This window comes from Eretmochelys imbricata, chromosome 1 (assembly GCF_965152235.1).
Source record: "Eretmochelys imbricata isolate rEreImb1 chromosome 1, rEreImb1.hap1, whole genome shotgun sequence".
Taxonomy (NCBI): domain Eukaryota; kingdom Metazoa; phylum Chordata; order Testudines; family Cheloniidae; genus Eretmochelys; species Eretmochelys imbricata.
Genome location: NC_135572.1, coordinates 56643074 through 56669861, shown reverse-complemented (window position 1 = coordinate 56669861; position 26788 = coordinate 56643074). Strand labels below are relative to the sequence as shown.

Sequence of the window (26788 nt, the reverse complement as noted above, 5' to 3'; positions counted from 1 at the left end):
GACTATTCGCTTGCCTGTCTCCGGAACTCCTCTCATCCTCCAAGTCTGCCTGCTCAGTGTGCCACTCCTCCTCCCACTGCTTGGTCCCACCCTGCTCCTGAGTCCAAGAAGTTGCTGAGGACAGGGAGGCACTGGCATGGTGTCAGCATCTTATCTGAGTAGAGAAGCAGGAGGGAAGTGGATGATAGCTCAGGTGAGATGAATGGATCTCTTTGTCTATTGCAGAGGAGGGGTGCGGTTCCAAGGCTTCTCAGGGTGGGTAAAGGGGAGCAAGAGAAGATTGGGGATCTGAGAGGGAGGAGGCGGGTGAGCACTTGCTGTTGGGAGAAGTGCGGGAGCCACCAAAACTGCTGCTCCCCTTAACACTGAAGTGGGTCAGAATTGTGAGAGTGGAAAGATGTTGCTTTAAGTCAAGTTCATTTTATAACCTTATTGAACTAAATCCTCAAGTAGTGTTCATTAAGTACCTGGTTAACTATTGAAGGCCCTTTGAAGTGTAGTATATAATCTGCTTTATATGAAGACTTACCTTCCTTTACAAAGAGGGAATATTTGCTGCATAATATAATGATTCTCCTACAGAAGCTGGTAATGAACAGATATTTGTGCCATCACACTGGCTCTTGGATCTTTGGCAGTTGCTGTAAAAACGGATCCGGAAATTAAAGGAATCCACTGGGTGGTAAAGAGTTTTCTATCTATTTTATATAAAATCAGTAGAGTCAGCAGCATGACTATGAAGCAAGAGTCCTGTAATTTTTAGTATGTGGGAAAACTCATTTGAATAGGTGAAAACAGTCTATGTAAATTTAGCAGGCTGTGTCCCATAAGTCCACTTGACTTAAATATACTAGTCTGTCAATATTTGCACCAGGCTGAGATGGGAGAAAAAGATGGAGGGAGCAATAAGGGGAGAGGATTGAGGCATGTGTATGGAGCCACAGAGGGAACAGGAAGAAATGAGAGCAGAGATGTAAACGGGTATAGGATTGAAACTGAAGCTCAGAACTTGAAATGTGAGACTGCAAGCTCTTCATTACACTGAGAGTTTTAAGCAGTTTTTTCACAGTTGGTCACCAACTGCTGATGCTCCAGCAGTGCTAGCGAAGGTGAGAACACTAGTGTAGACTGCATGCAAACATTTTTATCACTGTATTGAAGCCTTCTCTGAGCAGATCTAGACAAATCAGTGGTAAACACACTGGCACTTGATCTGTATTAGTGCTTCCACCAGTTGAGCAGCATTGGTACTAGGCCAATGGTGGGAGAATTTCTAAAATTCTCCATGTAGGTACAGCCTAAAACAGTGGCTCTGAACCTTTCCAGACTACTGTACCCTTTTCAGGAGTCTGATTTGTTTTCCATACCCCCAAGTTTCACCTCACTGAAAAACAACTTGCTTACAAAAATCAGACATAAAAATACAAGTGTGACAGCATGCTATAACTGAAAAATTGCTGACTTTCTCATTTTTACCATATAATTATAAAATAAATCCACTGGAATATAAATATTGTACTTACATTTCAGTGTATATTATGTAGAGTAATATAAACAAGTCACTGTATGAAATTTTAGTTTGTACTGACTTCGCTAGTGCTGTTTATGTAGCCTGTTGTAAAGCTAGGGAAATACGTAGATGAGTTGACATACCCCCGGAAAATCTCTGCATATCCCCGGGGGTACACGTAGTCCTGGTTGAGAATCCCTGTCCTAAAAGACTGGAAAGGATTTAAGGAGATGATTTTATCAGGGGAATTTTGAATAGATGAAAAGGGTAAAGGCCAAAAAAGAGAAGGTTGCAATTATTATTTGCATTACAGTAGCACCTAAAGACCCCAACTAATTCTGGGACCTCCATTGTGCTAGGTGCTGTGCATATGCTTTGTAAGAGAGAATCCTTGCCCCGATAGGTTTATACTCTAAATAGACAAGACAGGCAAAGGCTGGGATGGGAAACAGAGGCACAGAGATATAATAATAATACCTAGCTCTTATCTAATGATTTTCATCATTAGGTCTCAAAGCGCTTTGCACAGAAGGTCAGTATCCACATTTTACAGATGGGGAAACTGAGGCATTCACCACCGTCACCCCTATCCTCAAGACAACCTCACACACACGCACACTGGAGTCACTCACAGCCACCCCTCACCTCCGATGCACTCCCTCCCTAACACACTGGGGTCACTCACAGCCAATTGTCCTGTTCTGTTCATTCCTGCTGAAGCATCTGGCATTGGCCACTGTCAGAAGACAAGATACTGGGCTAGATGGACCTTTGGTCTGACCCAATATGGCCATCCTTATGTTCTTATGGTAGGAATGGAGGAATTGCCATACAGGACTTACAGTCCACCTGATCTGGTATGTTGTCCCTGACAATGGCCAGTACCACATGTTGCAAAGGGAAGTGCAAGAATACCCATAAAAGGCAGTTATGGAATAATCTGCCCATTTTAACCTTTAGCAGTGAATTTATGTCTTGAGACATAAGGCTTAATTATCACTGTATAATCTGCATCCTCTCTAATATAACTGTGGATGTTCTCACTACCTATATCAATGTCTAATCCTTTTTAGAATCCTGTTAAGGCCTTGGACTCAGTGATGATTACATTCTTCAGATATATGTGGCTTTATTATCATATTACCCTTTACTTATTGCTTTGCAAAGCTGTGCATGCTACTATTAATCAGTCTCTCTGCTGGGTAAGAGAATGTGGAGGAAGGATGGACATGGGAAATACAGGAGAAGAAACCAAGAAAATAACAAACTTTTATGTGATATTCCTCCTATATTCTAGATCAATGACTTTAACAATCTTGTCAATATTAAATGAACTCACTGTGTTTACGATTACTGACAAATTGAATGGTCTGCTTGTGACTGAGAGACTTAAAACTGTCTCACTGTCACCTTTGTGCTCTTCCCCCATCTATTGGTTGTATCTACCTGTGTTCTCTCATCTTAAAATTAGATTATAAACTCTATCGAGCCAGAACTCATTCTTTATTGTGTTTGTACAGTATCTAGCACAGTAGGGTAGACACCATTATAATGCAAATAATAATAATAGCCTTTCTTTGATAATAGTGCCTTTTGGGAGGGTCTTATCTTTTGGGTTGATTGTAACTTCCTTTTCAAACAAATTGTTGCTGCTGCGATCATAGTCGTCGTCCTACTTTTTTTTTTTACTACAAGCTTCATGGAGATTTACTCGATTTACTTTAAAACAAAATTGTGATTAATCTATATAAGTGGAACGAAAATAAAAAATATGCATTGTAGGACGAATTGTCAAAAATGGCATCTATAATTGTGGCATAATCAACTGCAGGTGAAACTGACAAAATTTAGACTTAAAATATCTGATTCACCAATAAAATAGATGGTGAAACTCCAAATTTTAGCACCTTCCCCCTCTGATTAATATCAAGGATGTGCAAACAAATTGTAGATCTAACAGTGATTATTAAATATATTGATAAACCTGAACCAAAAGGGAAGTCTGAGAATCAATGACGGATTTGTATTGATTCATTTTTGTGCTAATGAGGATTCTCTTTAAACACAAACAAAACAGTTAACAGAAAGCAAAGTTATTGATGGTTTTATATATGCAAGCGCTGGAATAAATTGCCTAGGGAGGTTGTGGAATCTCCATCACTGGAGATTTTTTAAGAGCAGGGTAGACAAACACCTGTCAGGGATGGTCTAGATCAGGGGTGGGCAAACTTTTTGGCTCGAGGGCTACATCGGGGTTGCAAAACTGTATGGAGGGCCGGGTAGGGAAGGCTGTGCCTCCCCAAACAGCCTGGCCCCCACACTCTATCTGCCCCCTCCCACTTCCTGCCCCCCCTCAGAATCCCTGACCCCTCCAACCCCCCTGCTCGTTGTCCCCTGACCGCCCCCTCCTTGGACCCCCACCCCGAATTGCCCCCCAGGACCTCATCCCCTATCTAACCCCTGCTGCTCCCTGTCCCCTGACTGCCCCAATCCCTATCCACACCCCCAACTCCTGACAGGCCCCCTGGGACTCCCACGCCCTATCCAACCCCCCCTGTTCCCTGAGCCCCCCCCCCAAACCTCCCACCCATCCAACCCCCCCGCTCCCTGAGTGCCCCCCCCCCCCGAACCCCTGACCCATCCAACCGCCCCCTGACTGCTGCCCCGGGACCCCCCGCCCCCTTACCATGCCAGAGCCAGTCACGCCACCACGCTGCCCAGCAAGAGCAGTGGGCCAGAGCGCTGGCGGCACAGCATGGCCCGCTCAGGCTGCAGGGGAGCGGGGACAGCAGGGGAGCGGCCGGGAGCTCAGGGGCCGGGCAGGATGTGACCCGCAGGCTGTAGTTTGCCCACCTCTGGTCTAGATAATACTTACTCCTGCTATGACTGCAGGGAACTGGAGTAGATGACCTCTCCAGGTCCCTTCCAGTCCTATGATTCAATGAACACTAGCAATAATCTCTCAGTGCCTATGTGTGCAGAGGTCAGAATCCATGTTGTAGTCTCAATTTTAACCAATCTGTACTTTATATGAATCCTGTTGCTTTAGCGCAGCGGTTCTCAAACTGTGGGTCAGGACCCCAAAGTGGGTCGGGACCCTATTTTATGGGGTCACCAGGGCTCATGTTAGACTTGCTGGAGCCCAACGCCTGGGGCCGCAGAGCAAGGGCTTCGGCCCAGGGAGGCGGGACTCGGGGTTCAGCTTTGGCCCCCACCCTGATCCGGGGCGGCAGGGCTTGGGCAGGCTCAGACTTTGGTCTCCCCTCCTGGGATCATGCAGTAATGTTTTTTGGCAGAAGGAGGGTCACGGTGCAATGAAGTTTGAGAACCCCTGCTTTAATGCATCGAGATCCTGGGTGACTTTAATTTTCCTGATATCTGCTGGGAGAGCAATATAGCGGTGCATAGACAATCCAGGAAGTTTTTGGAAAGCATAGGGGACAATTTCCTGGTGCAAGTGCTAGAGGAGCCAACTAGTGGGGGAGCTTTTCTTGATCTGCTGCTCACAAACCGGGAAGAATTAGTAGGGGAAGCAAAAGTGGATGGGAATCTGGGAGGCAGTGACCATGAGTTGGTTGAGTTCAGGATCCTGACACAGGGAAGAAAGGTAAGCAGCAGGATACGGACCCTGGACTTCAGGAAAGCAGACTTCGACTCCCTCAGAGAACGGATGGGTAGGATCCCCTGGGGGACTAACATGAAGGGAAAAGGAGTCCAGGAGAGCTGGCTGTATTTCAAGGAAACCCTGTTGAGGTTACAGGGACAAACCATCCCGATGTGTCGAAAGAATAGTAAATATGGCAGGCAACCAGCTTGGCTTAACGGTGAAATCCTAGCGGATCTTAAGCATAAAAAAGAAGCTTACAAGAAGTGGAAGGTTGGACATATGACCAGGGAAGAGTATAAAAATATTGCTCGGGCATGTAGAAATGAAATTAGGAGGGCCAAATCGCACCTGGAGCTGCAGCTAGCGAGAGATGTTAAGAGTAACAAGAAGGGTTTCTTCAGGTATGTTGGCAACAAGAAGAAAGCCAAGGAAAGTGTGGGCCCCTTAATGACTGAGGGAGGCAACCTAGTGACAGAGGATGTGGAAAAAGCTAATGTACTCAATGCTTTTTTTGCCTCTGTCTTCACGAACAAGGTCAGCTCCCAGACTGCTGCGCTGGGCATCACAACATGGGGAATAGATGGCCAGCCCTCTGTGGAGAAAGGTGGTTAGGGACTATTTAGAAAAGCTGGACGTGCACAAGTCCATGGGGCCGGACGAGTTGCATCCGAGAGTGCTAAAGGAACTGGCGGCTGTGATTGCAGAGCCATTGGCCATTATCTTTGAAAACTCATGGCGAACGGGGGAAGTCCCGGATGACTGGAAAAAGGCTAATGTAGTGCCAATCTTTAAAAAAGGGAAGAAGGAGGATCCTGGGAACTACAGGCCAGTCAGCCTCACTTCAGTCCCCGGAAACATCGTGGAGCAGGTCCTCAAAGAATCAATCCTGAAGCACTTACATGAGAGGAAAGTGATCAGGAACAGTCAGCATGGATTCACCAAGCGAAGGTCATGCCTGACTAATCTAATCGCCTTCTATGATGAGATTACTGGTTCTGTGGCTGAAGGGAAAGCGGTGGATGTATTGTTTCTTGACTTTAGCAAAGCTTTTGACACGGTCTCCCACAGTATTCTTGTCAGCAAGTTAAAGAAGTATGGGCTGGATGAATGCACTATAAGGTGGGTAGAAAGTTGGCTAGATTGTCGGGCTCAACGGGTAGTGATCAATGGCTCCATGTCTAGTTGGCAGCTGGTGTCAAGTGGAGTGCCCCAGGGGTCGGTCCTGGGGCCGGTTTTGTTCAATATCTTCATAAATGATCTGGAGGATGGTGTGGATTGCACTCTCAGCAAATTTGCGGATGATACTAAACTGGGAGGAGTGATAGATACGCTGGAGGGCAGGGATAGGATACAGAGGGACCTAGACAAATTGGAGGATTGGGCCAAAAGAAATCTGATGAGGTTCAATAAGGATAAGTGCAGGGTCCTGCACTTAGGACGGAAGAACCCAATGCATAGCTACAGACTAGGGACCGAATGGCTAGGCAGCAGTTCTGCGGAAAAGGACCTAGGGGTGACAGTGGACGAGAAGCTGGATATGAGTCAGCAGTGTGCCCTTGTTGCCAAGAAGGCCAATGGCATTTTGGGATGTATAAGTAGAGGCATAGCGAGCAGATCGAGGGACGTGATCGTCCCCCTCTATTCGACATTGGTGAGGCCTCATCTGGAGTACTGTGTCCAGTTTTGGGCCCCACACTACAAGAAGGATGTGGATAAATTGGAGAGAGTCCAGCGAAGAGCAACAAAAATGATTAGGGGTCTGGAACACATGACTTATGAGGAGAGGCTGAGGGAACTGGGATTGTTTAGTCTGCAGAAGAGAAGAATGAGGGGGGATTTGATAGCTGCTTTCAACTACCTGAGAGGTGATTCCAGAGAGGATGGTTCTAGACTATTCTCGGTGGAGGAAGAGGACAGGACAAGGAGTAATGGTCTCAAGTTGCAGTGAGGGAGGTTTAAGTTGAATATTAGGAAAAACTTTTTCACTAGGAGGGTGGTGAAACACTGGAATGCGTTGCCTAGGGAGGTGGTGGAATCTCCTTCCTTAGAAGTTTTTAAGGTCAGGCTTGACAAAGCCCTGGCTGGGATGATTTAATTGGGGGTGGGTCCTGCTTTTGAGCAGGGGGTTGGACTAGATGACCTCCTGAGGTCCCTTCCAACCCTGATATTCTATGATTCTATGATCCTTATATAAAAGCTGACTACTGCAGTCTTTGCAATGGGATTGCTATCCAGACCTTAACAGGTTGGTTGGAAGGGTAAAGCGATAAGAAAATCTCATTGTTCTGATACAGGAACTGTCATTGGGGAGGTGAACTTTGTTATATACTGAATTGTAGCCATGCATGTCTAGGTGCACTGGAGATATGTAACTGATTGTAAGGTGGATAGAAGAGGAAATGGAGATATTAAGTATTTGTCAAAAGTTTTTCAACTAATGTTCAGGGTTTTTCTCTTTTATGAAGCAAATTCAACAGGGTTCTAATTTTTTGAAGTTTTAATTTTCAGGTGTTCTTGAAAAAAGTGTGTGCACTTTGGGGGTGAAAAAGGACATGAGGAATAAAAGGACCTGGGAGCCCACTGATCAGAATGAAACAGATGTTGAAAGATTTTTCAAATCTATTGTTAGTTGTGCTCTGTGATTATGGTGAGTATTGTAACTCTAAAAGGCGTACTGTAGATATTTAACTAAAGTCATTTGAAAATGTTAATGTGTAGTGGTGTTAACAGATGATCTGGTTCATTGGGAACATGTACAGAATCCATCTCAAGAGTGCCCAGAAATATAGTCCTGGGCTTGTGAAAAATGTAAATGACTTAACTGAAGGCTGTATTTGTATCAGAACGGAAGGAGGACCTTCTCCAGCTGTGGATTTGTTCAGAATAAGAAACATAATATACTGAACAGATTTCTGTGGGTATCAGCAAGCAATCCTGGCTGTCACCAGTAACTAACTGAGCAATGTTGTATGGCAAACCTTCTATATCACTGTAGTTCACATAATTCAAAGGAAGTGGGGGAATGTAGAGCAATGAAAATTTTTTCCAATGCACTTAAGTGATGTAGGAGCCCTAAATGCCAGTTTTCAAAAGTGACAGGCACCTAGGTGCTTAAAAACCATTGACTTTTCAGAGAGACATGAGTTACTAAGTGTCTAATTCACTTTGAAAATGGGGTTTAAGCTCTTAATTCACTTAGATGTTTTGAAAATGTTATCCCTGACATTTAAATTAAGTGAAGTTGGTATTTTGACTCTCAGTACATTTTCAAGCTCAAGCAAGAAAATTAAGCTATGCATTGCTCAACCTTAGTGTACAGCCTTGAAAAGTTTGGAGTCCTGATTTAGTCTGCTTCTATGGATGTGGTGTGGTAACAAGCTGCACACTGGCCAAAAAGATGAAGACCAGATGTAAATGGTGCAAAATTTACAGCTATTTGCTCTCAAAATATGTGTGAGAAACTGAATTACAGACAGTTATTAAATACTGCACCTGCCCCGTTACACAAACCCACATCTTTGCTCCCAGCACTATGACAAGAGATCAGTTCTACATTTAACAGGCCTTTCAATTGTAACAGTTTGGGATGTAATCTAGCTCACAATAGAAATGGGGACATTTGTTTTTTGTGATGGCATGTAGATGTCCATCCAAGGATCTCAAAGCATTTTACAGATATTAACAAAGTAAGTCCCAAAGCACAGCACCCCTGTGAGGCAGATAAGTGCCATTCTCATTTTGCAGATAACTTCTCTGTGCCTCAGATTCCTAAGTGAGTTGCCTGCGGTCTCACAGGAGAATTATAGCAGAACTGGGATCTCTCTAGGTCCTGTGCGTTAGATATTGTCTTTCCCTGCTAGTCAAAGCATGTTCCAGAATAATTTGATAACCTGCACAAGCATGCTCATGCCACAATTAGATTTAAAGTAAAACCACTCCGTTTATAATGAAATGACGTCATTTCGACATGCTGCACCACATCTTAGATGGGGAAAAAATGCTGCTGTTATCATTGCTTTTATTTTCAGCTCTTTCACTCCTCAAGCATCTCTGTGATGCAAATTAGTAAAATAAAATGAGTTTTTCAAAGAGACCTTATTAAGGGAACAAGAGCCAACTATCCCACTGCACAGGAAAGATGGGAAGAGACCACTCTGGCTTAATTAGTCAATGATTTGAAGCTCAAAAGAGAGACCTACAAAAAGTGGAAACTAGGTCAAATTACAAAGGCTGAATATAAACAAATAACACGAGTATGTAAGGACAAAATTAGGAAGCCCAAGGCACAAAATGAGATTAAACTAGCTAGAGACATAAAGGGTAACAAGAAAACATTCTATAAATCCATTAGAAGCAAGAGGGAGACTAAGGACAGCGTAGGCCCATTCTCAGTGAGGAGAGTGGGGTGGGAAATAATCACAGAAAATGTGGAAATGGCAGAAGTGCTAACAGACTTTTTTGTTTCAGTTTTCACCAAAAAGGTTGGTGGTGATTGGATGTCTAACATAGTGAATGCCAGTGAAAATGAGTTAGGATCTGAGGCTAAAATAAAAGAAGAACAAGTTAAATATTACTTAGACTAGTTACTGTCTTCATGTTGCCAGGGCCTGATGATATACATCCTAGAATACTCAAGGAGCTGACTGAGGAGATATCTGAGCCATTAGCAATTATCTTTGAAAACTCAGGGAAGACGGGAGTGATTCAAGAGGACTGGAAAAGGGCAAATATAGTGCCAGTCTATAAAAAGGGAAATAAGGACAACCCGGGGAATTATTGACCGGTCAGTTTAATTTTAATAACCAGAAAGATAATGGAGCAAATAATTAAGCAATCAATTTGCAAACACCTAGAAGATAATAAGGTGATAAATAACAGTCAGCATGGATTTGTCAAGAACAAATCATGTCAAACCAACCTAATAGCTTTCTTTGACAGAGTAACAAGCCTTGCGGATGGGGGGAAGTGGTAGATTTGGTATATCTTGAGTTTAGTAAGGCTTTTGATACTGTCTCACATTGACTTTCTCATAAACAAAATAGGGAAATCCAACCTAGATGGGGCTACTATAAGGTGGATGCATAACTGGTTGGAAAACCATCATTACCAGTGGTTCACAGTCAAGCTGGAAGGGCATATCAGATGGGATCCTGCAGGAATCAGTCCTGGGTCTGATCTGTTCAATATCTTCATCAGTGATTTAGATAATGGCATAGAGAGTTCACTTATAAATTTTGCTGACAATACCAATCTGGGAGGGGTTGCAAGAGCTTTGGTGGACAGGAATAAAATCCAAAATGATCTGGACAAACTGGAGAAATGGTCTGAAGTAAATAGGATGAAATTCAATAAGAACAAATGCAAAGTACTCCACTTAGGAAGGAACAATCAATTGCACACATGAAAAATGACTACCTAGGAAGGAGTACTATGGAAAGGGATCTGGGGGTTATAGTGGATCACAAGCTAAATGAGTCAAGAGTGTAACACTGTTGCAAAAAAAAGCAGTCATCATTCTGGGATGCATTAGCAGGAGTGTTGTAAGCAAGACACAAGAAGTAATTCTTCTGCTCTTCTCCCCACTGATAAGGCCTCAACTGGAGTATTGTGTACAGTTCTGGGTGTCACATTTCAGGAAAGATGTGGAAAAATTACAGAAAATCCAGAGGAGAGAAACACAAATGATTAAAGGTCTAGAAAACCTGACCTATGAGGGTGGATTGAAAAAACTGGATTTGTTCAGTCTGGAGAAGATTGAGGGGGGCCATGATAACAGTTTTCAAATACATGAAAGGTTTTTCACAAGGAGGAGGGAGAAAAATTGTTGTTCTTAACCTCTGAGGATAGGACAAAAAGCGAGGGGCTTAAATTGCAGCAAGGGAGGTTTAGGTTGGACATTAGGAAAAACTTCCTAAATGTCAGGGGAGTTAAGCACCGGAATAAATTGCCTAGGGTGGTTGTGGAATCTCTGTCATTGGAGGTTTTTAAGAGCAGGTTAGACAAACACCTGTCAGGATGGTCTAGATAATTCTTAGTCCTGCCTTGAGTGCAGGGGACTGGACTAGAAGACTTCTTGAGGTCCCTTCCAATGCTACACTTCTATGATTCTATGAAAGATTTGTAAACTAGCAGTATGAAAAGTGGCTTCAAAAAGCATCATATAGTATTGTTAATTTGTATAACTTGGGTGGTATTTTCTACACTTCTGCTTTTAGAAACTCCAATTCTATTTTTTTTTCATTATAGTAAAAGTAAGTGGAACAGCAGCAGGACATTGTGAAGCTGGGAGAGATCTTGATTTTGAATAAAAGATAAAGAAGGATAATTCAGAAGTGGGACCTCAAATTACTTTTGCTTGATAGATTTTAAAGTTGGGAACTACAAAAGGCCTTCATAACTAAGATATGAATTTTTAAGGGATCTTTTCTGTAAGGTTGTCCTGTAATTAAACTTTATAAATAAAATGGTTATTAATTGTAAAGCAGTGGTTTCCAATTGCTGCTAGACATCACCTGCTCTGATACTTCAGGCTTGTGTGACTGATGTTCTCTGCTCTTCCCGTTGTGCACACTGTAATTTCTGATGGAGCTTGACTTGCTCCAAACCACAGCTCTGCATGAATGGAAAGGGGTGAGCGCCAGTTGGTATAGCCAAGGTCTTACTCGACTAAATTGATTCATTTGCTTTGAAAGGATTGGGCACCACTTCTTAAAGCAGCTGATTGTCCATAATATTAATGAAATGTGTGGTATTCACTTTTCTTTTTGCTTATTAACAATTTTGTGAAACTGTTTTCTTTCAGTTCTTGGTGAAATGGAATATCTCCTCTTGGAGCGACCACGTCATGTAGCCTTAAGTAACGACACAGTGTCTGTTGATTTTCAGTACTTTGTCAATGGTAATGTGACAGCAAAGAATGTATCCATCCTACTGCTGGATGCCAGCACCAACCAGACGATTGCAAAAAAACAGCTTCCACCAAGCCAGTTACAGGGAATGGTAGGGTTTGAATGTTTCTATTTCAAGAGTGCTGGGGACTATTGGTTCAGAATGATCTCTGAGATTGATAATGGCACTGAAATTCACTGGAGGGGTGGGAGCACCCTCCTAAGTGTGGAATGGCCTGTATTTCACATTGACTTGAACAGGACCTCTGAGGCGCTCAGGAGTTTCCTTCAGGTTGGACTTTTCACGAACAAACAACTGTGTGCTATGAATGAGAGAGTGGTTTCATTGGACGTGATATTCACCAACAGCCTTTATGAACTAGGAAGATTAAGCTCTGATGATGCATTGGGAATGCGAACTACCAAAGGAATCTTTCTCTCTGGATCCCAGTGGGTGGAGTTTGACTGCCCACCTATTGATCAAGACATGTATGTCACTGTGTTACTGAAATCATTAGAGACCAACTCAGTCATCACCTCAACAGGGCCCATAGACCTCATCCACAAATTTGGATACAAGCTAGTGGTGGCACCAGAAGTGATGTGCAAGTCGTCCATTCTGGTGTTTATTGTCTCCCCTCCATGCATGGCCATCAATGGGAAGGTTGCTGTGTATAAGGAAACTCTCAGACGTCCTGGTGAAAGAACGATGTGGCTAGATGAAAATGTCCTACGCCCAGGGAGCAACAGAACAGAATTTAACTGCACTTTGTTTGACATGGGGAAAAATAAATATTGCTTTGAACTTTTTGACATTTCAAGCCAAAGCCAATCGCCCCCAAGAGTTAAGGAATGTATGGTGATCCGAAGGAATATAGGTTTGTATTGACATTTTCTGTCTTTAATTAGAAACCCTGTAGGAAAATGCCCATCCTTCTATATTGTCAATAAGGATGATAACCTGGATTGATGAAGTTGTAGCTTTTTGAGTCTCATAGCACCAGACAAAATAAGTCATGATTAACTGCTGATGGAATAAAATTTAGTTTGTGTGTGAACAGATACACCAGGATAGTTGATAACAGGTGGTACTGCAATGGTTTAATGTCACCACTACATTAGAGGTACTCTAACCACAAGTCCAAACCTGCCATGCCAGTGGATTATCTGGATATCTAGTCCCAATAGGAACTAAAATCTGGTAATCGCAAAGAATTACACGAGAAACTGCTATAGTGGCTAGGGGCCAATTTCGCGCCCATTTGAAATTACTGGGAGTTTTGCTAATGTGATGAGGATTTGGCCATAATGGAAGAACTCTCTCCTGGGTGCATAGCTCATAGGTTTCTTTGGCAGTCTTTCAGTTGGGAATGGTAGATTGCAGTCCCAGGTTTGGTAGTGCTCACAGTATCATGGAGGGGAGAGGTGAGTGTCAAAATCACTACTGATTCATGGAGGGCAGTTGTAACTAGAGACTGGCTAAGGAGGTGGTGTTTAGATGGGGATGGGGTTTTGAGGGTGGTTTATGTTCAAGGATAACCCAGGGACAGACGCCACTCCATTCTCATGAGCTATTGTGCAGTTTCTGTTGACCCTAGTCCACAATGTGAAAATGAGATCGTTCTAGTTTTGGACCTGACCTGGAATCAAATTCATAGGTCAGATTCAAATCCAGGGGTATAACCAATTGTCACTCCCACAAAATTCAAAGTGTTTTAGATTAGAGCTTCCAATTCTGGCCCATCCCTAATTTTAACAGTCTCTTGAACGAATGTTTCCTCTGTCTTCTCTTGTGTGTTGAAGTGACAAAACTGGAATTTTAGAGCTCCTCATAGATTGACAGTCTCTAAAATTAACACGAGCTTTATAATTTCAGTCCTTCATAAAGTAAGGAGATGCTATACTGTCTGTGGCTTAATTACATTTGTGCTGCTATGCTGTTTTAAAACCTACAAAACAGAATGAAGTAAAACTACTAACTTTTCAGTTACCAGTGTATAGCCTGAAAATTACTTCTACGCTCACTGCATGGAAAACTCATCTCATCAACTTCAGTTTCCCTCATTACTCTGTCTGACACACACAAAACATTTAAAAAATTCATACATTAATCAAGGCAATTCTTCTATAGCTAGAAGAAGGAGAAAGATTATTTATATTTCTTTCCCCTACCTAGGTGCTTGGATGCTACAGTTCTGTGGTCTATATAAGTATCGAGTCAGACAGATACATTCCAGTGCCCATTATTTCTGTTTTATTTTGTGGGATTCACTTTGTTATGACTCCCTGCAATTTGCTTTGTAGCCTTTGCTTTCACTATAGTAATGTATTTATGAGCTCCAGCAGAAAGAATCAGGCTACACATGTGAAGAAAGGATTTATGTAAGTGACTGACAAGTTAATTGTACAGAGCGGATAAAAGCAACCCTATACCACGTAACTGTAAATAAAATGTCAACTTCAAATTAATTAGACTGCAGGACATCTGACTTTGTGGCAGTGTCTGCAGGACTTCAAAGGCCCATGGCAGCATTCTAGATGCACAAGTTATTCTGTGAAGGGTGCAGCCATCTGAAGACAGTACAAAGATGGAAATCTTTGCTGCTTCTGCATGAGCTGGAGTGGCATTCCAAGTCAGAACTTTGTCATGAAGCCCCTCTCCTGAATGATCTGGCTGTGCTTCAGCCTGTCTTGGGATTGTGTTGTGTCTAAAGACCTTGATCCCATGACAGACTGCATTTGTGAAATAAAGACAGATGTGTTAATATTTTTCTTTTGTAAGATGTAGAAGAAGAAATAGAGTAACCTATTATCCTTTTGTGATTCTGGCCCAATGGGCAGTTTGAGCACAGATCTGGCTTTGAGATCCTGGACCCCATACCAAGGAGATTAGGTCACCTTGTGCTGCATTATGGGTGGAAGGATACAGAATGCATCTCTTATGCTGTGGCACCCAAGAGCATTAGTGATGCCTGTGAAGAGGGAGTTCCTCGTACATCCTCTAAGTAGTAAATACAGATCTCTAGGTAACCCTGAACAGACCAAAATGCCATTCCAGTACTCTCATCTCAGACCCATCCATTTTTAAACAATGTCAGCATTTGTTTAAAAAAAGTCTCTCCCGTCTAAGGTTGTGAAATAAACCTTTTAAATGTGAACCAATGTTGTGCAGTTTTCCTAAACCTGTAGAGAGAGGGGCCGTGAGACAATAGCTCAGATGGGTGTGGCCACTCTGACTATTCAACTCAATGGGGTGCTAACTCTGAAGCTTAATGATAGCACCTTAAATGTCAAAAGTTAACTGCTTCTCTGTTGATTTTAGTAAAATCATCCAGCTAATCTATCTAGTTTGGTTCTATACCATAGAAGTGTGAGATACAAAATTCCTGTTAGGCCAGTGTATGCATTACCTGGGTCGCCGGAAGTTTGTTCTCTTCACTATGTTCTCCTGTGTTTTGTCCAATACTCTTTTAAAATGTCCCAAGCAACAAGGCTTTCACCAATTTGCTTGAGAGAATATTCCATGTTCTAGTCCTGATCCCATTTGAAGTTTCTGGGCTTTACTCTACTAAAAATAATCAAAAATAGTATCAATAGCACTCATAATTGGGAAGGTTTTCTTGACCTTTCTGGTCTTAATTTCACCCCATTACACTTAGTCATACCTGAGGATAAGTTCAGCCTGCATGCAATTCCCATTAAATCCAATGAGAGTTGTGCTTTCTTACATCAGGGCTCAATTTTGATCCCTAGTGTTCTTAGTGAGCAATACAAAGGGGTAAGGAGAAGGTGGTTAGTAGCACCTTGAGAGTACAGCTGCTACCAAAGAAGGGTGAAAGGGAACAGGGGCAGAGCCACCATAAGAAGGGGCAGTAGTTACCAAGGGAAGGGAGCAGAAGAGCAGTATCTAGGAAAAGGATGAGACACGAGTAAAGTTCCATCAAAATTTGTTCCACCAGGTCCCTGAGTAAGTAAGATTATATTAATCAGACCCCCTTATTCTGTGAGTATTCTAATCCCTAGGAAGATCTGAGAACCATCTAGTTTTATAGCCTGAATCCATATCTGACACATTTAGCTGATGTGGTTTTAATTGGGATAAAAATAGAATTTGCAGATTAATTCAAAGTAACCAGTTATGACAGTATTAGAAAAGAGATCTTATGTGCAAGACTGCTCCATTACTACAAAACTATGCCTGCTTTACAAGTCTCTTAGGGCCCAATCCTGTTCCCATTTACATCAATAAGAGAAGGAGCAGGTCCTTACTCTCCATATTCCAAATAAGTTTTTTATACATCTGATGTGATGTACTAATATGGACAGCCCTTAACTTCTTGCCATAACTTTGCAAGAGCACTGAATGTGGAATTTTTAGAGGGGTCATTTTGGGTGGGAAAATTAATCTGAGTTGATTGTTCTGTTGGATAACATGCTATATTATAGCGTCCCATTGCAAGTTGAGAATGAAACACACAATTGGAGAGAGATGCTACACAAAACAATTAAAACAGTCACTCACTTGTGTTTGTTTTTCATGACTCCCGAATTGCCAATGTGTTTCAAATTGTCTAACTCATCAGTTAAACACCTGCATGTTGATAGGCTCCCCGATTTTACATTAAAAATTCACATTTAACAGTTAGTTTACAGTCTGTGTCTTCTTCTGTAGTAAAGATTTTCCCCTGGCTCTTTAGATCCATTTGTCCTAATGATTGTGTCCATGGAGAAAAATAAGTTGTGCTTTACTTTCTTTTTTCCTTTGTTTTTTGTAATTCTAGTAGATTGTAAGGAAAGATTCGAAGCTTAAAACTATTATCTTTCACAGAAGCTGGGTAATTTCCTCCCATGAGAGACTTTTTGATTATTGTGAGCTCCAAACCTGCAAGGTGCTTCGGCCCAGAGCCACAAAGGTACCTAGGAGCCTGAACCCCAGACTTAGGTGCCTACGCCCTGCTTTTAGGCTTCACTGCGATTCACGAAACACCCACTAGGCTGCCCCCTAACCTGTAGGTGCCTAACTCACTTGGCACCTAAATTTCTGCTGTAAAAGTTCCCTACCACCTAAGTTTCTACCTCTGGTCGCGTGTACTGCTGCCCCACTCTAGGTGCGTGTACACCTATCTCATGTCTAAGCCCCGGAGCGATTCATAACCTGGGGGAAAGATGGGTGTTCCTCCAGCGCGCTCACTCATAAGGCCCCATCTGGTAGACAGGTCCCATTCAAAATCTGGCTGGAGAAGGTGGTGGTGCCATTGCCTCCCCACCTTGTAACTTTTAGCCAGAGGTGAAAGGAAGCCGGTACGCCCCCGTACGGTGTACTGGCAAGAGCCGGTGCGCCGTACCAGGGTGGATCGGCTTCCCCAGGCGCAATTTAAAGGGTCTGCAGCTCCCAGCAGCAGCTGGAGCCCCCGGCCCTTGAAATTGCTGCCAGAGCCCCGCTGCCGGAGCCCTGGGGTAGTGGCGGCGGGGCTGGGGCGGCGATTTAAAGGGGCCGGGGCGGTAGCGGCAGCCGGAGCCCTGTCCCCGGAGCCCTGGGGAAGCGGTGGCCGGGGCTCTGGAGACTATTTAAAGGGCCCAGGGTTCTGGCCGCCGCTACCGCCCTGGGCCCTTTAAACCACTGCCAGAGCCCCCGGCTGCTATTGTTACCCCAGGGAGGGGGAAGGAGGCACTTGCTGGTACTGGATGGGCCGGGGCTGGCTCTGACCTCCCCCAGCCCCGCCCCTTCCAGGGGCCAGAGCCGGCCCCAGCCCAGCCCCGTACTGGTAAGTCTCTAGACTTACTTTCACCCCTGCTTTTAGCCCACTTGTTAGAACGCTCAGCCTGGCTATGGGAGACAGGTTCAATTCCTCTCTGCCTGTGTGGAAGAAATGATTTGCACAGAGGTCTCCCACGAGAGTGCTCTAACCACTGATCCATGGGACAGTCTTATGGGGGGCTCCCTCAATCTCTCCTCTTGAAGCTGTTCCACTTTGGATAAATGATTAGTCTTTGGAGGAGGGGGGCTGGATTTTGGGGGTTCCCCCCTCCCCAGGTGGGTGCCCTATCCACAAGACTCTAGACTCATTCTGTCTCTGGCCCAATGCTAAGCTTTTATATACAACGGAAGAGCTTCAGCAGGGGAGATGGAGGGGGCCTGATATCAGATATCCCCTAGCTCAGTCATTAGAGAAGGCTCCCAAGAGATGGAGGGAGGGAGACCTCTGTTCAAAAGCGTTCTCCTCCTCAGGCAGAGGGAGAATTGAACCTGTGTCTTCCACATCCCAGGTGAGTGCTCTCACCATGGGGCTAAAACAGCAAGGTGGGTGGCACCAGTATCACCACCTCTTCCAGCCATCTTATGTGGCATGAGGCAGGCACCTCACTCATTCTGGCAAGAAGCAGCTTAGACACCAAACCCACCTGACTCCAGGAGAGAGGTTCCTGGTTGGGAATTGCCAGCACAGATAGGTGCCTCGCTACAGCCTGGAATTAGGCATCTAACTCCATGAGAGGGGAGGGGTTTAGGAAACATCCATCTTGTCAGCATTTCCCCATTAGCTACTGTAGGCAGCTCCTTGTCTCACAGGCTGGCTTTTGCGGATTACATTCTAAGGTGTCTGTCACTACAAAAACTAATTTCCCCCTGCTGATACTCACCTTCTTAACAAGAAAAGGAGTACTTGTGGCACCTTAGAGACTAACCAATTTATTTGAGCATGAGCTTTCGTGAGCTACAGCTCACTTCATCAGATGCCGATGAAGTGAGCTGTAGCTCACGAAAGCTCATGCTCAAATAAATTGGTTAGTCTCTAAGGTGCCACAAGTACTCCTTTTCTTTTTGCGAATACAGACTAACACGGCTGTTACTCTGAAACCTGTCACACCTTCTTGTCAACTGTTTTAAATGGGCCACCTTGATTACATTTGCCTCATTAGCACTACAAAAGTGATTTTTCCTCCCTTGTTATTCACCCCTTCTTGTCAACAGTTGAGAATAGCCCACTTCCACATTAAATGAATTGGCTCGTTAGCACTGACCCCCCCGAACTTGGTAAGGCAACTCCCATCTTTTCATGTGCTGTGTGTTTATACCTTCCTCTGTATTTTTCACTCTATGCATCTGATGAAGAGGGTTTTAGCCCACAACAGCTTAGGCCCAAATAAATTAGTTAGACTCTAAGGTGCCACAAGGACTCATTGTTTTTGCTGATACAGACTAACATGGCTACCACTCTGAAACCTGTCTCTCCCAGTTCATTGTATGGGGAACCTGAGCACTTAACTCAGGTTTTTCAGATTACCTTGTCCTTCCTGTGATTTTCTAGGTGCCTAAAAGTAGAGTGTTGTGAAGTGCAGCATTGCAATACCCTGGTCCTTTTGTGGATTCAGACCCAAGTGTCTTCTGTAAGGAGTTGTGCGCTCTCGGCTCCTACTGAAATCATTGCAGAGATGAGGAGAATTGGTACCTTACAGGAGAGGGCCTGAAATTAGAAAATATCTTTGATTTAAATTGTGTGTATTTTATTTAGTCGCTGAGCCTGATCATGTGATCTGTCCCTCATCTCCCACTAAAGTGAACAGCAATTGGGGAGCTCAACATCTTGCAGTATCTGGTCCTATAACTGAATGAGATTAACAGGGGTAAAACCAAGGTGTATCCCACACATGCATGACACACTTGTCACAGAGGCATATAAAAGACAGTAAGCTGATAACCTAAGGCTCCAATCTTGCAATCATTTATGCATGTGAGTAACTTCAAGCATGTAAGTAATCCCTGAGTTCAATAGGACTACTCACCTGTGTACGTTTACTGATGTTGGCATGTTTGCAAGTATTTGCAGGATTGGGGCCCAAAGCAGTTAAAAGCCTCATATTTAAATACAGTTGCATTTTCCCCTTTGGTCCTTTGCAAGTAATAACACAGCATGAACAATACTACACCTAATGTACCATAACCTCCACCTCTGTCATACAACCACATTCTTTAGATTTGTGTAAACAGTTCATGAATCAGGGGTTAAAGCAAGAGTCATAGGGACACTATAAGGTTAAGAATCATGTAATTAAAACTAAATTTCATGACCTGTATTAGTAATAGCAACACCAGAATTATTACAGAGAATTAAGAAAACCCTAATTTACTTTCCCATCATTTATGTGGTTTTACTTTTTGCATTTTACTCCTCCTAAATAATGAAAATAGTCAGTTTAATGGTTTTATTTCTGGTCCATTTCAAATCAGTTCCTATAAGCCAACTAATAATATTTAATGGGGACAATCCCAAGATATCGCTCACACATTGTTCTGTCTCTCCAAAAAAATCACACCAGGACTAATGAATTTTATTAGCATTTAAGGGTGTTGTATTTTTCTTTCCTAATGTTATTTATAGCATTCAAAAGTTGGCAGGCATGGTCACTTTCAGCTTCTGGATTCTCAGTGCTGTAAAGTTTGAGTTATGAACACAGCAAGAGGATACTGAAATTCAAACAAAAAACTGCTTTCATTGCGTTTAAAATAATGAAAATGCATTCTTCCTTGAACCTTGCCCCCTTAAAAAAAAACTTAAATTTTCATCCTAAAACTCCTTATTGAGTACCCCCTCAAACAATAAAAGATTAGGACTTCTAAAAAACTGTTAAACTAGTGGTTCAATAACATAATTTGTGTGTTATGAAGATAACAGGAGAGAAACCAACACTGCTTTTTCAATAGTCCCTTTGGGCCTCGGACTCCTCTCCCAGCAGTATAAATCAGGGGTAACCCCGCTGAAATCAATAGCTATGCTAACGTAAAACCAGCGTACACAAGGTAGGAACTGGACCCTATAAATGCCTAAACTTCTAAGTCGTTAGAAAGACTTGTGGATTCATTTCTATTTGCTGTTGTACAAGGCATATCCTGCTGGCCTTAGTTAACAGAGTAGGAGTGCAATCCTGCTGCCACGGGAGGTGATGGAAGCATTGCCCCTGAGTCTGATGGGAGCAGGCGCAGGCCCCGGTAGCTATTTACTTTACAGGGTTATAATTGCAGAGTTAGGGTTGATCAGTTTTTATATAAAGGAGGGATAGTTGAAAGCTTTGCTGTAAGATGAAATGAGTCTGGCTGCATTCCTCATTGCTGTGATCTCACGTATCCACAGAAACATGGAGCCTGTGGCAGCCCTGGAGTCCTTGCAGCGTGACCTGTGGGGATGGTGTCCGTGAGCGACACAGAGAATGTCTTACATCGCTGCCAGCAAAACCAGGCTGTGTTGGGACACCGAAAGAGACTTCGCTGTGCTCTCTAGAGGAATGTTCTAGTATGTGGTCCTGCTTTCTTTAGAGCTTTTCTCCTTGACATGAGTCTGCTTTCTCTGGAAAAAAACAAAATGCATATTATAATAGGTTTGAGAAACTAAAGCATTTAAACCAGTTCTTGTGACTTCTTAGTCACTGGGGATAAAATCCTGGCTACATTCAGGTCAATGGAAAACTCCCATTGACTACATTGTGGCCAGGATCCCTGGAGTAAATTCCACCAACTGGCTGATGAAAACCTATGCAGTACTGTCCATCTGTGTGTTTGCTGGGGATAGAGAGATACAGACAGAATGGCTGGTCCAGGGACACTCATACCATGAAGGTGGATTCCACGTTGGCATCACATCTGCCAACAAGGAAGGGAGTATTGGTGTTGAGTATTGCGGGAGAGGTCACTGGTCACAATAGGGATCAATCTGGGCTGGCTCAGTCTGTCACAGTTGCTCAGGCAAAGAAAGCCAGTAAAGAGTCACACAGACAGTCCAGCTTTATCACTAGCTTCTGAACAGAGGAGAGAGATTTTTAATGTATTTCAAAATATATATGAAAAATATATATACTGCCAATAATGAAAATTTATTTCAAATACGATAAATCTGGAAGTTTGTGTGGAACAGATTGAGAATATATTAACCGTATGTATAGCCATATATAGATATATATAGAGAGAGCACGCCATATGGTACCCGACAGCATCAGACGCTAAGTACTTCCTGTTAGTCAGCCCTTAGCATTTTTATCTGGGCCTGCAAACCCATATTGACTCCCACTCTCCCAAGCGTAACAATCATCTGCTACACTTCCTTTAGAACGTAACGGCCATATTGGGTCAGACCAAAGGTCCCTCAAGCCCAGTATCCTGTCTCCCAACTGTGGCCAACGCCAGGTGCCCCAGAGGGAATGAACAGAACAGATAATTATCAAGTGATCCATCCCCTGTTGCCCATTCCCAGCTTCTGGCAAACAGAGGCTAGGGACACCATCCCTGTCCATCCTGGCTAATAGCCATTGATGGACCTCTTTTTTGAACCCTGTTATAGTCTTGGCTTTCACAATATCCTCTGGCAAGGAGTTCCACAGGTTGACTGTGCGTTGTGTGAAGAAATACTTCCTCTTGTTTGTTTTAAACCTGCTGCCTATTAATTTCATTTGGGGACTCCTAGTTCTTGTGTTATGAGGAGGAGTAAATAACACTTCCTTATTTACTTTTTCCACACCAGTCATGATTTTGTAGACCTCTATCATGTTCTCCCCTCCCCCCCTTAGTTGTCTCTTTTCCAAGCTGAAAAGTCCCAGTCTTATTAATCTCTCCTCATGTGGTAGCCGTTTCATATCTCTAATCATTTTTGTTGCCCTTTTCTGAACCTTTTCCAATTCCAATATATCTTTTTTGAGATGGGGCAACCACATCTGCACACAGTATTCAAGATGTGGGGGTACCATGGATTTATATAGAGACAACGAGATATTTTCTGTCTCATTATCTATCCCTTTCTGAATGATTCCCAACATTCTGTTCGCTTTTTTGACTGCTGCTGCACATTGAGTGGATGTCTTCAGAGAACTATCCACAATGACTCCAAGATCTCTTTCTTGAGTAGTAACTGCTAATTTAGACCCCATCATTTTATATGTATAGTTGGGATTATGTTTTCCAGTGTGCATTACTTTGCATTTATCAACATTGAAACATTGTTCCTGCTACACTCTTCCCCTCCGTGCATAAATCAATGTGCACCCATTTTGTATACCCACAGAATGTCTCAGCTATGCAAGTTATACTAGCTTACTGTGTCCCTGCCAAATTACCTTTACACCTGTTTTCTGATCTTCCTGCTCCAAAATCAGATTTGTGCCACTACAGAATTATGCCTGAATTATTTAATCTTGTGTAGAATTTAAAAGATGTTTTCATATTGTGCTCCAGCTTTGGGTACTGCTGACCTTGTTCTGTAAATAATAGTGTCAGACCATCCTCTGCTGTGACTCTGGTCCATCTAGGAGAGTCTGTTTCAGCATTATTGTATTTGTAGTCGTTAGTCCAGTAGATGGAGCAAGTGTAACAGAAGCCAGCACGGAGGGTTGGAACCCTGGTGGAAGGGCTGAAGAGGGGAAGCAGAAATAAATAGAAAAAAATCAACAAACAGCAGTGAGAAAAGAAAGTGAGGAGAGAAGCAAAAAACAACAACTAAAACATTCAGATCCATATTCTTCTCTTTTCCACTGGTATAAATCTGGAGTAACTCCAGGGGTTTCAATCACAGCCACAGTCACACTTAAACAAGACCAGAATTTGGCTCTCTTCTGATGGCATCATCTTTCCCCACACCTCCCACCGTGTGACTAAGAATTTTGTAGTACTACTTGGACAGTGAGCCTCTAGTGACCAACTGAGTACAGCTTTTTTGACTTTACATCTGGAAATGAATGTACAAGTTATTATTAAAATGAACTGCTAGACTTCCTGAATTAGTGACCATGCCACACTGCAGGTGCATTCCTTATGGATCTGTTGAGCCAAAAATATGGTATAAATAACAAGCTAATTATCCAGGTGGCATTTTACAAGGCCGTGGGAAGGAAAAAGTGTTTTCCTGAATTCGGGAGTACACATGTGGTTTGGTGACTGCAGCTATGAATTCTGCATGTACACTGCAGTTAGTTGAGCAGTCATTGTGGAACACTGAAAAGCATTCTGGGAATTTATATGGTGGACACTCCATAACATACATGTAAATGTGTAGAGTGGATACTGGATGGGGTGAGGGACTGGTAAAGGGATACCTGAGCCTTTCACTTTTAGATAACTGATTTCTGTCCAGGTCTGGGCAGTAACAATTGAACATTACCATCAGAAAACTGTTTAGTGGCCTATAAGAAATTAGTGTTTGAACACCATGATAACAGGCACTAAATAGAAAGCTAAGCTAGATAGAAACTAGAAAAGGAGTATTGTCTAATGGCTAGAAAAGTAGATTCAGAGCCAGGATTTTGGGGTTCTCTGACTGAGTGATTTTGCCCAAAGTCACCAGCAAATCAATCTCTCTGCACCTTGGTTTATTCTTTGGTAACATGGGTATAATACTTGTCCAGGTGTGCTGTGAGGCCTAATTAATGTTTGTAAAATGCTTTGAGAACCTCACTATAGCTGTGCAAAGTATTGTTACCAGGATTTCTCTTGAAAGTCCATCTCCAGTTCATAACAGACAAATATCAATACCAAAAAACCCAAGACCCCTTCTTAGCCCAGAACTGAATGGGCATGGAGAATACTCAGTTGTCTGACTCCGAGGTGAAACGCTGGGTGAGAGTCTGAGAAACATTCTCAGGGCAAGGTGGGGAAACTTGTGCTGCCACTGCTTATGCTGTCCATCTTCTCTCCAGACCTCAGGGCTGTCAAGCCACTTACCTTTCACATTGGGAATCTGCCTGGCATGAGGGGAACAAATACCTTTCACAAACCCTAAAATCAGCCACTAGGCTGACCTAATATATCAATTCCAGTAGCAAATTGTTAACTCCTGGATAGCACTTTTCATCTGTAGATTTCCAAGTGCTATTCCAAAAAGGGCAAGTATCTTTATCACTATTTTACAGATGAGGAAACTGAGGCACGGGTAGTGATGTGACTTGCCCAAGGTCAGCTAGCAGACCAATGGCAGAGCCTGACATCCCCTCCAGTTGGTTACACTGCCTCTATGAGGTTGCTCCTTTCATAGAAACCCTGCCAACTCTTGCAAAAAGCTTCTCACTGGATTTGTGAAACTCAAACCTAACATTAGGGCCAGGTGTATAAAATATTCTTCTGGCATCATGAAAAGAGGTGAGACTAGCAAAGGTAGGTAAGCAAATGAAGTTTAAAAGGTAGGCAAGTCTGCAGCGCCCTCAATATAAAGTAGGTGGATTTGCTGCCGCAAACCAAAGTTTATCCGCTTTTATCTGAAGACAGATGTGAGCAAGGGACATGCTGGCAAATAGACAATTTAATGTATTTTATTCATTGATTCTTTTTCTTAATTGTAAAGTATCTTACCTAAAACTCCAAATGTGCAGTGAAAATGCAACGTTGATAACAGAATGTGTTCACTCTTTGTTACAGTTATAAAGCCTACACCCCCTCCTTCTGTACAGCACCAAGAGGACCAGAAAGCTAATAACGTAGTCACCATCACTGGCATCTCCTTGTGCTTGTTCATAATCCTAGCCACTGTTCTCATCACCCTGTGGAGGAAGCTCTGCAGAGCTCAGAAGTGCAGCACCTCTGTGCGCCGTAACTCTGTCCATTCACCCAGCTTCCACAAAAACTCGGATGAAGAAAACATCTATCAAGCCGGCAAGCAACGGGGGAGCTTTTCCGAGGGCAGCGAAGCACCTCCAGCGCATGCTGGAGAGCCTGTTAACATACCTTTGACCTGCAGGAAGAGCCTTCAGTTTGCTCAAGACGACGACGCCTCTGTCAGTGGCAGTTTTCAGTCAAATGCTCAAAAAATAATCCCTCCAATTTTCAGCTATCGCCTTGCACAGCAACAGCTGAAAGAGATGAAGAAGAAAGGCCTGACTGAAACCACAAAGGTGTATCATGTGTCTCAGACGCCTCTGACCGACACTGTTATCGATGCCACAGCTGTGCTTCCCCTGGGCACAGAAAACCAGGAGGAGGCTGCTGCACACAAATTCAGGATCAAATCTCCATTTCTGGATCAGCCAGTCAATCATCTCAAATTCCCTAGGGAAAAATCTAATTCTAGGGTGGACTCTGTACTGTCACAGGCCAATCCTGTAACAAGCCCTAGTCAGACCCTCATTAGACGAGCTCATCTGAAATACCAAGATAACAAAGGGGAGCCATTGGAGAGAGGCTGTCACAGAAACCCACAGTTCAGAAGAACAGCCAGTTTCCATGAAACTAAAAAGGTCAGGCCCTATAGGGAACGGAGCATGTCCACTCTTACCTCACGGCAGATTCCTCTTTATAGCTCCAGGACCAGAACTTGGGGTCAGGCACTGGTAGACAAGTCCCGGCCGACATCTAAAGATGCTGATCCAAGTTCTGAAAAGTTTGACCAGTCTCCTTGCACCCTGTTAACTGGTGAACCACTGAGCTATGGCACAAAATACCGGCACAAAGGGGGTCCTCCAGTGAGGAGGCCGGATCTGATCAGTGACCGTCAGCCTGCAGGCCAAGTAGCAGGAGCTGACAAACCAGAGCCAAACAGAAGTAGGAGGGGCCCTTCGCCAAACTATCGAGGGGCTTTGAGGAAAGAACCCATCTCAACTCTGAAAGATAATTACCAGCAAGGCAGTGCTCTAAGCCCTCTCCAGTACAGAAAGGACAAATGCCAGAGCTTCCCCACAGACCCTGAATTTGCCTTTTACAATAATAATTCTTTTGGCTTAACGGAATCGGAGCAATGGATGATTGACCTGCCTGGATATTTTGGTTCAAATGAAGAAGATGAAACAAGTACTTTAAGTGTTGAGAAACTGGTGATCTGA

At 43.3% G+C, this 26788-nt stretch overlaps 1 protein-coding gene across 1 annotated transcript; it reads left to right on the top strand.

The window, feature by feature from the left end:
- Window positions 1-67: 67 nt before the first annotated feature.
- Window positions 68-26788, top strand: THSD1 (thrombospondin type 1 domain containing 1). Its single transcript, XM_077806751.1, has 5 exons — window positions 68-193; window positions 7626-7764; window positions 11920-12882; window positions 21133-21291; window positions 25392-26788. The coding sequence occupies exons 2-5, from the start codon at window positions 7707-7709 to the stop codon at window positions 26786-26788; spliced, it is 2577 nt and encodes an 858-aa protein (XP_077662877.1). The 5' UTR covers window positions 68-193; window positions 7626-7706.